General features: G+C 32.4%; 1 protein-coding gene across 1 annotated transcript; it reads left to right on the top strand.

The window, feature by feature from the left end:
• Positions 1-420: 420 nt before the first annotated feature.
• On the top strand, positions 421-11,545 carry LOC149899065 (potassium channel subfamily K member 18-like). Its single transcript, XM_090114391.1, has 3 exons — positions 421-764; positions 9,090-9,777; positions 9,966-11,545. The coding sequence occupies exons 2-3, from the start codon at positions 9,180-9,182 to the stop codon at positions 10,757-10,759; spliced, it is 1,392 nt and encodes a 463-aa protein (XP_089970517.1). The 5' UTR covers positions 421-764; positions 9,090-9,179; the 3' UTR covers positions 10,760-11,545.
• The last annotated feature ends 3,110 nt before the right edge of the window (positions 11,546-14,655 follow it).

The raw sequence follows: 14,655 nt of genomic DNA, 5'->3' as shown, positions 1-14,655 counted from the left end.
AGGTATTTGGTTTAGGTAGTTTTTGGTGGAAGAAGAGAATACCTAAAGGAACACAACAGAAATTTTCAAGCTTAAATTAAGCTTAAATTATCTAAATTCATAAATAAACATTATTTTAATTGAATTCGCCACTAACGTTCACTTTACAATAATTGATATAAAGAAAAGAAGTAAAATTACATCTATATAATACAAACATTTTCAAAGGCGTGATAATATAAGTCTACTGTTTTTGTTTTAACAATATCTATTGATTGTTAATGATAGGATTGTATTATGTATTAAAATTAAGATTGTTATTTTACTGAAGCAAGTAAAAAAGAGGTTATTTTTTCTATTTACGCATCTAGAGCGCATGTGTAAACTCCTAAACGATCTACGCATGCGCGTTTCAGAAAAAGATGGCGGCAAGACCCCAGCTCGATTCATTGTAGCGTGTTATTCGCTATTCAAATTAAAATTCTGGCAACAAATAAATATACAAACAGTAACCGAAGAAAATATTCGAAAAAGGAATCTGTGGAACATTCGTTTGGACTTTTTTGAAGAAAATTAATTATTGTGTTGACAGATAAGTGGCAATTATCAAAGATGAGTGACTGCATGTTCTTACATGATTTAACACTGTTTTAATTATCCAGTTAACTATGGAGGGGATTATAATTAAAATGATCTAAGTGAACTTATCATGAAGGAGGATTTGAAAGGATTTGAACCACTGTTTGTAGCAAATAAAAAGGTTGGGCTCAAACATCAGTGACGAGGTAAGAGAAGTAAAGATAGAAAATAGAATGTAGATATTTCCAGTATTTCATTTTGTATCTGTAATATTATGTGAAAATAATAATATGATAATTCGTATTTATGTTTTGCTATTTATTTACACGTGCGTATGTTATTTATATTGCCGGTACTACCTACGTCTTTAATTTTCTAGAGCTCATCCAATTGTAATATTCAATTTTCGTCAATAATTTATTTTCATTAACGGTTTTGTATCAATATTACAATACTTACCATGATAATCAATGTTTGTTTTGGTATGAAATTTCCATAAGCCCTTGGGTGGTTCCTTTCTATAGAATGAGTTGTATGGCGCAGTTATTATTTCACATTGTCATTCTGTTTGGTGTCAGAGCTTCATTGATCGTTCCCCAGATATTACCTGTAATTAAGTTATTTTACTATGATTCCTAGCTGCCAGGACCTCTCTCTTTGGCGTAGAAAGCTGCTAGGTATCGAATTCAAACAAAATGATATTTATACATCGGTCAAGTTACAAACACTATGCGAATTTAATGTTTTTTTTGTTAATGACACTAGACACATATTATATTCAATCATGATAACACTAGCTGGAACCCAATTGTAATGCTTATTCAAATTATAATTCATCTCTGTAACTACTGAACTTAAATAGTATAATAGGTACAATCAGCTGTTTTAGCGTGATAGAGTAACAATATACCTACATTCGTACAAACTTTCGCGATTATATTCTAAGGAGAAAGTATACAATTCGTGCTTTCAACGTTCCGCTTCTATTGGGAGTAGGTATATTATCATCAATAAGTACAAAAATTGCAATCTGATAGGATATTACATAAAAAATACGAGTGATAAAAACATGTATTGTTAATTCTTTAAATAAACTTGTATGTAGAAAAATTATAAAGTAAACAAATAAATAATTATTGCGTATCTTATATCCGACGTAGAATAAATACGAAACACATGTATATAATATAAAACATACGTATGTATAATGAGTAATATGTATGTGCTGAAAATATCCCAAAGAAACCAACATGTCCAAAAATCAAAAGTTCGACGACATGTGACATCTGCCAACCCACACTTGGACAGCGTAGTGGAATCTCATAGGAAGCTCGTGTCCCTGCAGTGGGAAAGTATATGTATAGAAATAGAAATGGACTTAATGTAGCTGCGTCTCAGCTGATGCTGTTATCAAGTAACAAACAGCACCATAACTTATGAGATGTCAGTTCTTTAATTTTGTAAACGAAAATTAGTTATTTCAACAATTATGTTCTTATTTATTCGGTAGAAAATAATTCATTATAGTACATTTGTGTACTAATGTTGATTATTATCAGAAAATAAAAATATGTCGGTTCAAATGCGTTCAGTCCGTAGAGCTAACATCAAGTACCTACTTATTATAATTAAAGATGTTTTTATAACCTTATTATTTTTACATCTGTAGGAAAATTATATAATAATGTAGTGTGAACTTTATATTATGTTAGATATATCCAACTTCTGAAGATACAAATAGCAAGATTACAATATTCGGTTTCAATAACAAAATAAACATTGCAATTTGCAGTCAAGCTTTTTAGTTTTCCTTTGAAGAATAAACTTTGGATAAAATGTTGTTATAAAACTTCGGTTTCTATATTATCTGTGGCAGAAACGTTTCAAACTTTGAACCGATATCAATTCTCATGTGAAAGTTCAGATAGCTTGTTATATTTGAACAAAAATTATTCCACAATTTATTGGAAATGTATAGGATCTGTATGTAATTCTAATTTATTGTATTACTTTAATCATAACAGAATGAAAAGTAAAACAGACACAGAATGTAAAATATGATTTTCTTCTAAAATTATTTAAAACTAGCGGTCCGCCCCGGCTTCGCCCGTGGTACATGTTTACGTTTTCTCTACATAAAAACCATCCTCGTACTTCAAGGAATATAATAAAAAAAGAATTATCGAAATCGGTTCAGCCGTTCTCGAGTTATGCGCTTACCAACACATTTTGCGATTCATTTTTATATATAAAGATTATCATGCATTTTACTTCATTCTCTTACTCCTAAGTCTTACTCTGTACTGTTTGACACTAAAAAGTATAAACTACTAAATAGCTGTACAAATCAATCATCATCAACAAGAGTAACTGAACTTGTTTTATTATAAAATAAAGTTACTGCCTAGATTATCCATAGATTTCTTTATATAATATCATGATAATATCTGGCAGTTTTGTTTGAGTTCACCTTGATAATATTAAGATTTAGATCATCTTAAGTATATTAGCAACAGCACGCGTATCGGATAACATTAAGAGGTCATTGTGTCTTATAAAAAGAGCCCATGAAGATCGATTGGTTAAGAAAAAGTCACGTATAATGAGCATATTCCACATACGCTATATAAGTTGAACCATTTCAGAAACATTCAGTTTCTAACTCATAGTAAAAGTTATTTACTAGAACTTTGAGCAATGTATTGCTATATAAAATAGCACAATTTTATTGCTCCATAAAATGTCTTTGAATGTTGTCCCGTATATCTGCGATATAATTTATGGAATGATGAAAAATATGAGAGTACAACGGCGTTAGGCGTATGCAAGTATAACGAGCGAACAATAAAAGTGGACAGTCAAATGCTCTATTAACTGTGCGAATTGGTCATAAACCGGTCATAAAACTGCTTTGATTACTTTGTAACTATGTAAAACTGGCGATTAGGGAATACTATCACTAAATATGGTACAATTGCTAATTTGCTATGACATCGCTTTTCGATAGGGTTAGGCTGTTCGTGTCGCTGAACGATAGGGTTAACTTTTGAATTTGAAGACGTTCTTCTTCTTTATTTCTCAACGCAATAAAAGAGGAATTAAAAAAGGTTAAAGTTATTCGTTTTCGCTTTTCGAGAGCTACAAACCTAAAACATAATATTATGCTCTCGGATTATGTTAGAACTTATATATTAATTTTAAAGAAATGGGCCTAATCGTATTATTATAATGTTATGTTTGATTTGTATGTTTTATGTAATGTCACTAATTCATTTTTAATGTGTTTCAAAGGTATATTCCGTTTGCATTACAATCAACAAGATTAATTTGTGAAAACAGTAGCATCTTTTATGGCATAAGTTTAAAATTATGTCACGTATTTGCCTACACGTGTCACGCATGAACTGCCTTCTCATAAGATAGGTGTATCAATATTTAATATTTTGTTTAAGAATATGTAGCATAGTGAAAGTGTGCCTCAATTTTATTTAAATTACTTATTATTAGATCATAAGCTGCCCCGGCAGACATCGTTTTGCCCTATTGTCCCTTTTCCGTGATTTCTTACTACATAGTATAAAACAAAGTCGCTTTGCCCCTATGTACTTATGCTTAAATCTTTAAAACTAAGCAACGGATTTTGATGCGGTTTTTTTAATAGATGATGATAGTGATTCAAGAGGAAGGTTTTAGTATATAGTAATTTATTATGTTTTAGACAAAGCGGGCAAAGCCGAGGGCGGAAAGCTAGTGTTTAAGATTTGAAATTGTAGAGTCAACTGTTTTTGTAATAGATGAAGAATTTACACGGAATTCCGTTTAAATTCATTTCATTCAGAAAGCGTATTTAATTGCTTTCCCGTTACTCAAATGGAGCGTAAAATAAATTTGGAAAATTCTTCGCTCAACACTCTTCGCACATGTCAAATAAAGTGAGCGCGGGCAAGATTACCTTTCATCCAATTTCACTACAGTCGATTTCAAGGGTCTTTTCAATTAAAAGCGAAGTTGTTCTAGCAGGAGGCTTGTCAAAGTTAACAGGGTGCAGCGCTGTGTGCGTTTTGTTCATGATTTTATTCGTTGATTTAAAAATTTTACAGATTGGTGAAAAATGTTGTTTTGCGATTGGCTCTCATGGGTTATATTTTAGTACGAATCTGTGATGAACATTATTTAATCACACTTGTAGCATAAATTCAATCGTATAAACACTCTGAACTTGGACATAACCTATTTTCCATCCTATAAAAATTATGACGTTGGAGATGGGTCTTATAAATAAACACTAACCTAAATAATAATAGCACTTATAATTAAATAGGTCACTCGGAGAGAGAGAATACTAGAGACATACTCAAAAAAATATAACAAACACTATACGGAATTGTTTATCAGAAGAACAACTAGATAAGTATATATTATTAGTATATAGGCTTAGATCCATGTAACGATGTTCAATTTTAAATGGTAGATATGAGTATATTAGACCAATAAAATAGGCTTGAAGTTTTTCAAGCCAAATATGCCACACAGGCTGTTGATTAACGAATATTACGGAATTCCCTCCCATCAATTCGTATTGCAATACCAAAAAATAGCCTCCGGGTGAATTGACGTCTCATCTCTTGAAAGTTTAATAAAAGTTTTGATTTTAACTCAAGTCGATAAGAAATATATTAATAATTGTTATGGGAATTGAACTGTCTTCTTTCTTAAAACTATAACTTTCCTGATATTTTGGAAATTCTGTTAGGTACGTAGGTACCTATATGTATTATGTGATCCTCCATCCATCCATCCATCCTGATTTGCTATAGGTACCCTGAAAGTGTTTCTATAACGATAACGTAAATAGTTTAACGTGTTTGTAATATCATCGTAAAGTGTAAACATTGATTGTTTTGTTATCATTGCATCTGCATACCTATGCATATTGAATAGTAATACCTGAAAAATTGATCGCTAATCGCAATCAGGAAACCTAATGATCGTTTTCCACAGATATTCACAATAGACACAATGTCGTAATCACCTTTCTGATTAAAAAAAAAAAACTTAAATCACTCGTGAACACATCTAATCCAAACGTAAACAGAATAATTATCAGAAAGGCTGAAATAAATTACACAAATCCGGCGTAATCCCCAGGCTTCGCAATAAAAGGGACAGAATCTTTTCCCGTTCCACTCGCTTACCTGAACGCGAACCAACGTGACGATACCGAAATCCAATTTCAAGTGTCGCCACCGATAAAGATTTTGCATAAATCAGTGATATAATCCAATATTATCGCGTTTTAGCCTCCCCCCATGCCTAATGTTCCCATTGAAATCTCTATTCCAATTTAAATGACTTATTTCATTACTGCGTACGCCCGAATGGATTCTGAGCGAGATTCGTGGGCATAAATTTTCGAATTGATAATAAAATTTTAGTATGATATTACGTGGATTGTTATTTTCTATCGAGAATGTTGCGATGAGTCGATAATGTTCTAGGTCTTCGGTTCCTGGTTAATCGGTTTATTGTAATGGAATAGCTCCTTAATTATACAGGTTAATTATAAATCTTATACGCTATTCATTAAAATTGCCTTAAGGTTTTTGACACACAAATATTGTTTTATAAATACTTAATTATTTTTTTTTACACAGGGTTTCTTTGAAAAATTGTTCATTGGATTTGGAGATTATCTACAAATATAATTTTAACTTTTTTATATCATGAGTCAGTCCAGTCAGCATGGGCTATATTTTTCCAAAAAAAATATTCCTTAAATTTTTTGAGTCATTTCAATGGTGACTGTTTCTGATAATTTTATAAATCAGGCATAAAATTAACGTTTTTCCTAGCGTACATATTCTCAAATTTACCACATAATACTTCCACTTTCCTGCATAAAAACAACATTATTTTATTACCCTGTATTCTGCGATCGCAGATGCGAGAGAGATTTTCTCCTATTTTATTTTGTAGCATGAATCGTGTCAAGTGGGTTTTGTATGGGCTTTATTCTTGTGACTTGCACGATTAAGTGTTAGATGAATATGTTCATCAATGTGGCCTGGCAACTGGAGTACGGTCGAAAGTTCTAGAGACTTATTAATAGCACTTTTTTGATGATACTGAGAGATCTTGGTGTGCGACAAATTGCTAATTTATGATTTATCTTTTTCATGTTCAGAAAGTATGAGAGAAGGCTGAAGGAGACAATGCTCAAAAGGATATGTCTTTTTCTATTTTCTTTTCAACGATTTTGATGAAATATAAGTATCTATATGTCAGCGATAGATGGTAATATTAGGGATAGATTTCCTCGAAAAGAGTAATCAAGCGTGGGGCATTTATTATCTTATTTCTTAAAATAGGAATGATCTATGCATCTCTCAAGTATATATACGATATAATAAGGACGAGTTTAATATTATATTCATATAGTTTGCACATTAAGATTTTCATACAGCAAGAAATAATTGGCCCATTTAAAGGTTATTTCTTTTGTTTGGAAATATTAAGGCTTCGTGAATATAAGAGAATAACGTTAAGGAATATGTATCTCAATTTTGTTATTTGGAATAGAAACATGAAACTTATTTACAAGGAGCTATATAAGAGATCAAAGGTAGCTACTAACGACTAACGAGGTACAATATGAGGAAAGAAAATTGTTTGATCTATATTTTGTTAGCATGATGAACGTCTAGGTTCTATATAAATAGAATTGACTTTGTATTGAAAATCTTTAAAAAAAATATTCTACTCAAAGATAATAAGGTACTTTTCAATAAGGATGCAATTTAAACCAAACAATAATTATAAATATATACTAAGATGACATTAATTCAAATCGATAAAGCAGACATAAAAGATCAAATTAAATTATGTCGCAATAATTATAATAGATACTTATTTTTTGTAATACCTACCAAACTTGCAATTCCTTACACTCTAACAAGAAGTAGTAAGTACTTAATACGATAGTTAGCGCGGTCGCAATCTTGTTGGAGGAGTTTCTAGAATCTGTTGAACAAAAGTTAGCGATTAGTTGCGTCGCAATCTAACGGGTAAAAACAGGCAAGTGTTGGCAAGTTTGTTTTCGGCGTTTATTAGTTGGAAGTTACTGTAAGATATGTTACATACATATCCATATGACTGTTGTACAATATATCTCTAGATGTGGCAGTTTTAGGTAAATAGAAACACATGGAGAGAAAAAGCGAGTTAAGAGAGATAATTGAGAGCAGAGTTTATTTTGTTTATATCCATTCATTTCAATTTTTATTTGAATTCTTATGTAGTAAGATTTCGTCCTCTGGATATGTTATCCTACATCTGTAGAAGCGGTTCTTATAGCCATACCATTTCAACATGTTATTTTTTAATTATTATTAGAAACAATTCGTTGAAGGATGGACAGATAGAATACCATTAAACTTAGGTACTACTACTTTATTTCAAATGTGATTAGTGCTACTTAACGACGACGTCAGTGCAGTCTTCATTAATTATGTGAAGATAAAAATGTCTAAAGCATAGGTCTAAAGCCTATGATAATATAATATCAAAAGAAGACATTCAACACATCTCAGCTTACCATCAGGCGAGATCGTGGCCAAGCGCTCCCCTATTGTACTGTAAAAAAAAAATTCAACACATTCAATCTATTGTACTACGTATGTAACGTTAAACGTAGTACAAATAGATAGAGCAATTATCTATTTGTTGCTCTTGTCAGTTTATACACACTATCAAAACCAGTGCAAATTGAATACGAACCACAAGTGACAATCATTTAAATAAATTTCATTTAATCTGTACACGGGTTCACGAATGTTAATGGACCGGAAGGTTTGAATACAGATGTAATGTTAGCCGGAACAATCCAACCAAAACTTGCGCGTACTTACCACGGTTAACAATAAAGATATAATACTGCTTTATGTTTTGCAATTCGCTGGATGTGTTAAGTTTGTAGATGCAAGTACGATATGACTGCAGGAAACTTGTACTTGTGGTATTGCGAGTGTCTAATTTAATATTAATGCGATTTATGGAATACCAGTAATCCTTATGTGCCAAAGCTAGGTTTAACAATGATATTAAGACTATACAATAACCTACGTTCTATATATTCAAGAATAAAAGGGTTTTTGTTCAAATATTTTATTCCACTCCTAGCGTTACGGGAATTTATTTAACTTCAGTAATTTATAAATAAAGTTTCAGAGTCAAATAAATGATCAAGACCTATAATGTTAAAACTTAAAATCTCCGACATCAAAGCGCTATTCACAATTCACAAACATTGGAGATACCTCCTTTGAATTTACGTATTCTTTTCCATTGAAACTCCAGACACGCCTTTTACGAGTCAAGCCGACTTATTTTCTTTTGCTGAATTTCTAATAGTATAAACTGCGAATGCCTTTTATGAAAGGGAAATTCGGAGCCTTTAGTGATTTTTAAATGATATACCTATATATTGGTTTGCTGAAAATGTACCCATTAAACCGTTCTTTTGTTTCAGGTAGGTATACTCGAATATTAACTAACCAAGATTGTAAAATGCAATTTCTAGCAATAGACATGATCTAATTTATATTACACCAAAGAAATGAGACATGGATAAAACTAAGAAAAAGAACCATCCTAATGGGAAATATAAGAAAAATTCGAAAAGTGATCATTCCGACGACGTTGTCACAACATGTTGCTTCTGTTTGAAAACGAAAAAGAGTAAGAAAAAGAGTCTGATTGCAGGATGTATAACAAATCTCGGAATATTTGCGATACTATTGATATACACATTGGTAGGGGCTTTTATATTTCTGGCTATCGAAGGTAGCGCTGCCAAAATACATCAAAAAACACTGGCAACGACGTCTTATCAGGCTAATGATAATAAAAAGCCGTTGCCGATAGCTAAAGTTAATAATAGTATTGCACAAGTGACCGCTGAACTCAGGTCACAAACTGTTGAAAGTATATGGGAGATAACAGTGTCCCTAAACATATTGTATAAAGAAAATTGGACAAGACTCGCTGCTCAAGAAATAGCAAGGTTTCAAGATAAATTAGTTGCTCGAGTGACGGCTGATGTAACAGAACAGTACGGCGGAGCCAGGGTTTTGGAGTCCGCACCTGCGCTTGTCGCAGACGACTACGAATGGAATTTTTCCAAGGCATTTTTGTATTCATTAACTGTCCTGACAACTATAGGTTAGCAATTTTTTTGTTTCTAATATAACTTTACTTATCTTTTTTAAATGACTAGGGGATACAAATTTTACAAAAAATAGAACGATTATTTTTTCTGTATTAAAAATTTAAAAATTAACTCAATTTAGTTAAGATTGCAGAAATCAATAGTTACAAGATACAGGATAAAAATATTTAATTTGTTTCAGGTTATGGGAGTGTTGCACCAAAGACAGCATTGGGTAAAGTGGTGACAATTGGTTATGCTGTTATAGGTATACCATTAACACTTCTATATTTATCGGTTGTGGGCGCATTACTGTCTAGATTTGCCCGCAGTATATTTAGCAGGGCTTTATGTTGTTGTATATGTGTCAAATGTGGATATTGTTGTCTCGATGAAAGCACAATTACAAACAAAGACCGCAAGGAAAAAGTGCGGCGACCAGAAGATTTTCGGACACAAACATTGCATCTTCAAGAACCTTATTATGTTCGATCCCCTTCTGGCACGATCATTTCTGCGTCACAAGCTAATAGCCTGAGTACCACATCAATAAAAGATAAACCGGTCGGCTTAAACTTTCTCCGAGATTGTGACTCAATGAGTTGCACGGATACAGACTCGAAAATATCACTTCGAGGATTTTCTATTCTAGCTCCGATTTCATTGTGTCTCGCTGCAATATTTACTTATATATTTTTCGGGGCGCTGGTTTTGTATCAACTGGAAGGCTGGAGTCCAGTAGACGGTGTATACTTTTGTTTTATGAGTCTGAGTACTATTGGTTTTGGACACTTGGCGCCTGGAGTAACTCAAAGAAACGGTGCTTCTTCGGGAACTGTTTGGTTTTGTTCCATTTACATAATCACTGGACTTGCGCTGACTGCAATGTGCTTTAACGTCTTACATGATGAAATTGTTCATAGACTGAGACACCATGAAAAGATTATGAAGGCAACTCAAAAAGTTTTGACGCCGGAATTTCTGCAGCGTTCCTGACGGGATGAAAGTGGAAACTTGACTGACGAATCGATGCTTTCTTCAGAAGGGGATATGTTACCAGAAGTTTTACAACACGTTACTAGAACTAATTATAACGGTGGTGCAATTCGTCGGTCTGTGTATACTGTGAAAGAGGAGCCGGAATGAGAAACTTTTCAGTTAATCAAAGGTTTTGATAAACAATTTGATAGTTTTGTTTTAGGACTCTTAGTCGAATCGTTTTTGTAAATTACATTTTATCATTTAAAAGTAATGAGAAGGACTGACGTATAACTAACTTTTATTATGACTTAAGCAGATAGTGCCAAACTATTAAATATTATTTATTTATATTACAGTATTATAATATGTATATTGTATACATTGAATATTAATCTTAAAAGTGAGATTGAAGTCTACACGTAAGAAAACACTTATTAGAAATATTTGTTTATATAATAATTGTGTAAATGATTATGGAATTGAGTTATGTATGTTTTAGGACTATGAATATTATATTATTGTGTATTAAATAAATATTTATCTCATCGTCATATTATAAGAATATACCTACACTAAAATATTATCAGATTATTTGGCTATGTAATGAAGTTATTTCTTTTTCAATGAAATCTGAATTATTATAGGAATTGATTAAATGTTTTTTTTTATTATTTTTTAGTATAAAAGGGTTTAAATAGATGCGTTAGTTGAGAGCGAGTGTGGTTTTTATTAATTAATGACTAAAGTCATTTTGTGCAATTGAAAGACACGTAAAAATAATAAAACTTTTAAAAAGTGTAATGAGTTCTTTATTTAATTTTATCAATGTCATAAATTACGTTTTCAGGATATAATATTGTGTCTAGGTGGTATTTGTAATATATTTTTTTTACCTTGAGAAATTAATGCCATAGTATAAAGTTTCCAAGCATTTGTCTCCTGGCAGGTGAAAAAAAGCTAAACTCAAGTAAGTCAAATGTTTTTGTCACTATCAGAGTATACCTACTAAATCTTCATTATACATTTCAACAACATCTTTTAATTTAAAAATATTTTATACTAGCTTTCCGCCCGCGGCTTCGCCCGCGTTTTCAAAGAAAAACCGGTTCCCGTAGGATTTCCGGGATAAAACCTATCCTATGTCCTTTCTCGGGTATTAAAATATCTCTATACCAAATTTCATGCAAATTGATTCAGTAGTTAAGGCGTGATTGAGTAACAGACAGACAGACAGAGTTACTTTCGCATTTATAATATTAGTACGGATTTATAATTAGTTACTCTCTCAAATTATGTATGTACAATGTACATACCGATGTAATATCGTAAAAAAATGACGCAGAAAACTTGATGATAACTATATTTAAGGCAATAAAGTTAAAAAAAATCACATTCTACTTATTTCTTTAAAGATGCAAAAATACTTAGAGCACAGTAAGATAACGTAAATAGCTAGTAACATTCAAGCCATAATAGTTGTATGCTGCATTCACCTGATGTAATGGCTTTCTAACTGTTGCTACTTTTGGTTATTGCTCACTTTCTTTAATGTTTTGATATTGGTTCTTTAGTAGGGGGAGTCCGGGAGACTTGAACCGCTTTTTACTAAAAACTCTATAAAATCTGATCAGTGACCTGGAGAGCTTTAAGATCTAAACCATATGGAAGCCTTATTATCTGGCTAAGATTTTATACTATTCTGAAAATAAAAGTTGCAAGGAGAAGATAGTAAATTAAGTTGTAATAAAAAATGAGTTTTGATTCAAGTCTCCCCAACCGGTGGGACACTTGCCCATCAGGTGCGGGACACTTGCCCATACCTTTTTAGAGAGGGGAAATGACGCAAATAAAGCATATTATTCATTAGTTATGTATTATTTAGACACATTTAACAATAACTAGATTACTTATTCATAATCATCTTCTAAACAATTTAGTGAAAAATGTTTTCAGAGCAACTCCTAAACATAACATTCGCTTCTTTTTATTAATTAAATACCTACTCGTTTTGAGGTATCTACTGCTAAATAAATCTACAAAACTAATTTAAAGACATTTCTAACTATTAATTAATATGTGCCTATTTGCCTATTTCTTCAATATTTGCCTCTTGGATGTTCACTTTGGAGGAATTTGGCGTAGTCGAATGCTAGTTGCATTGTTTGTTTTATGGTTAAACCATAGTGCATTTTACTGCAGGTCAATAAGTAACGAACGAGCAATTTCTCTTTATTTACATTGAAAATCCGGGAGCATTTGTATTGGCTCCCCTTGTCTTGCAAAGGTGTTAACTTTTGTTCACTTAAGAGGTAATACCGTAAAGTGGTTTTGCCTATCCCATACATGATTGCAATTTGACGAATAGATTTGCCACTCTATATTTCTCTGACTGCGCTTTCAATCTTAGACTTAGTAAACGGTTTCCTGCGACGACTACCTTCCTTAGGCTTATTCTGAAATGGCATTTTCTTTCTAAAACAAAACAAAAGCTAACTTAAATAGAATACAAACTGCAAAGGGAGAGTTAAACCACTGTTCAAGTCTCCCGACTGCAGACTGGTTCAACTCTCCCGCACCCGACCCAAGGCCATATCTTGATTTTTTCCAACAAATCCACTATCAACTGGAGAACAACACTGAACGTACGACAAAATATGATAATCTAGTAATGCAATAACGTAGGTGTTTGATATATACCTTCATAAATGCGTGCATAGCAATTAAAACAACAAAGCCTAAAAAATTCACTCCGCGACGATGAAACCACTTTTTCGGAACTCACGGTCGAACGCGTCTGTTATCACTCAAAATTTTGAGTTGCTTGTGATTGGCGGGTTACGCGCGTTCATTTGTTTGCCACTTAGCGTAATTTGGCACCTAATTTAAAAAGTTATTGAAAGTGGTTCAACTCTCCCACCTGGGCAAGTCTCCCGGATTCCCCCTACAATACAAATGGTCTTCAAAAACGATGACTCAGGAAATAAAGTCGATATCGAAGCAATCACAGGAGCAAATGAACAGGTAAGTTAAGAAACAGATGGGCAGGAATGTTATTTCTTTAGATAAATTTCAAACAAATTAGAACGGCGTCTAAAAGCTGTTGTTATTATATTTTATTTGCGCTACGACCAACAGGATTGGAGCCACGGGGGTAATACCACGCGGAGCAGCTAGTAAAATATATTAGGTACGTATTTTATACATAAACACTAGCTGCGCTTCGCGGTTTCACCCGCGTGGCTCCGCGCCTGTCTTTGATAAATGGGCTATCTAACACCGAAATATTTTTTCAAATCGTACCAGTATTTCCTGAGATTAGCGCGTTCAAACAAACAAACTCTTCAGCTTTATAATATTAGTATAGATTTATATTAAACAGATAAAATAAAACAACATAATATAACGTGTTTTAAATAAACATTTATATTAAACAGAACAAATAAGTTTCCGAATGCACCTTCAATAACATAAAAAGATTGCCCGTTCTATTTATCAAGCCTCTGAATATTTCTACTTGCATACAAAATAGTGGTTGCCGGGAACATTGCAAAAAGGCAACAGTCACTAGAATTTCTAATTAATATTAAAATCCACTTCAGTTTGCGTCTCGTTAAAGCGAGGAAAGTTTAATGGGGTTTGTAGGGATTAGTTCTCTACCTGATAATTGATAATTATGAAATTTGTGCTAAACAAAAAGTAGCTTCAAAAAAGTATAATTATTGGGACCAATTAGCTTATTAAAGAATTTAATAAGTTATATAAATCTGATAAATGATAAATGATTAGATACAATTGTATTTGAAACAACAGAAATAGTTTCACGAATAACTTATTGAATTTATTGGAACACCAAAACAATACGATCAGATAGTGTCGTAATCCAGTCTGTAGGTATTTATGCTCTACAAAAG

Source organism: Colias eurytheme, chromosome 21 (assembly GCF_061535395.1).
Source record: "Colias eurytheme isolate Ceu_HAF_F1 chromosome 21, ilColEury1 Martin Lab GWU primary, whole genome shotgun sequence".
In the NCBI taxonomy this organism is placed as follows: Eukaryota; Metazoa; Arthropoda; class Insecta; order Lepidoptera; family Pieridae; genus Colias; species Colias eurytheme.
This window is presented reverse-complemented; position numbering and strand designations above follow the sequence as displayed.

Coding starts and splice junctions, on each gene's coding strand:
- LOC149899065 (XM_090114391.1), top strand. CDS start 9,180: ATGGATAAAACTAAGAAAAAGAACCATCCTAATGGGAAATATAAGAAA. Junction 9,778..9,965: donor AACTGTCCTGACAACTATAG/GTTAGCAATTTT, acceptor AATTTGTTTCAG/GTTATGGGAGTGTTGCACCA.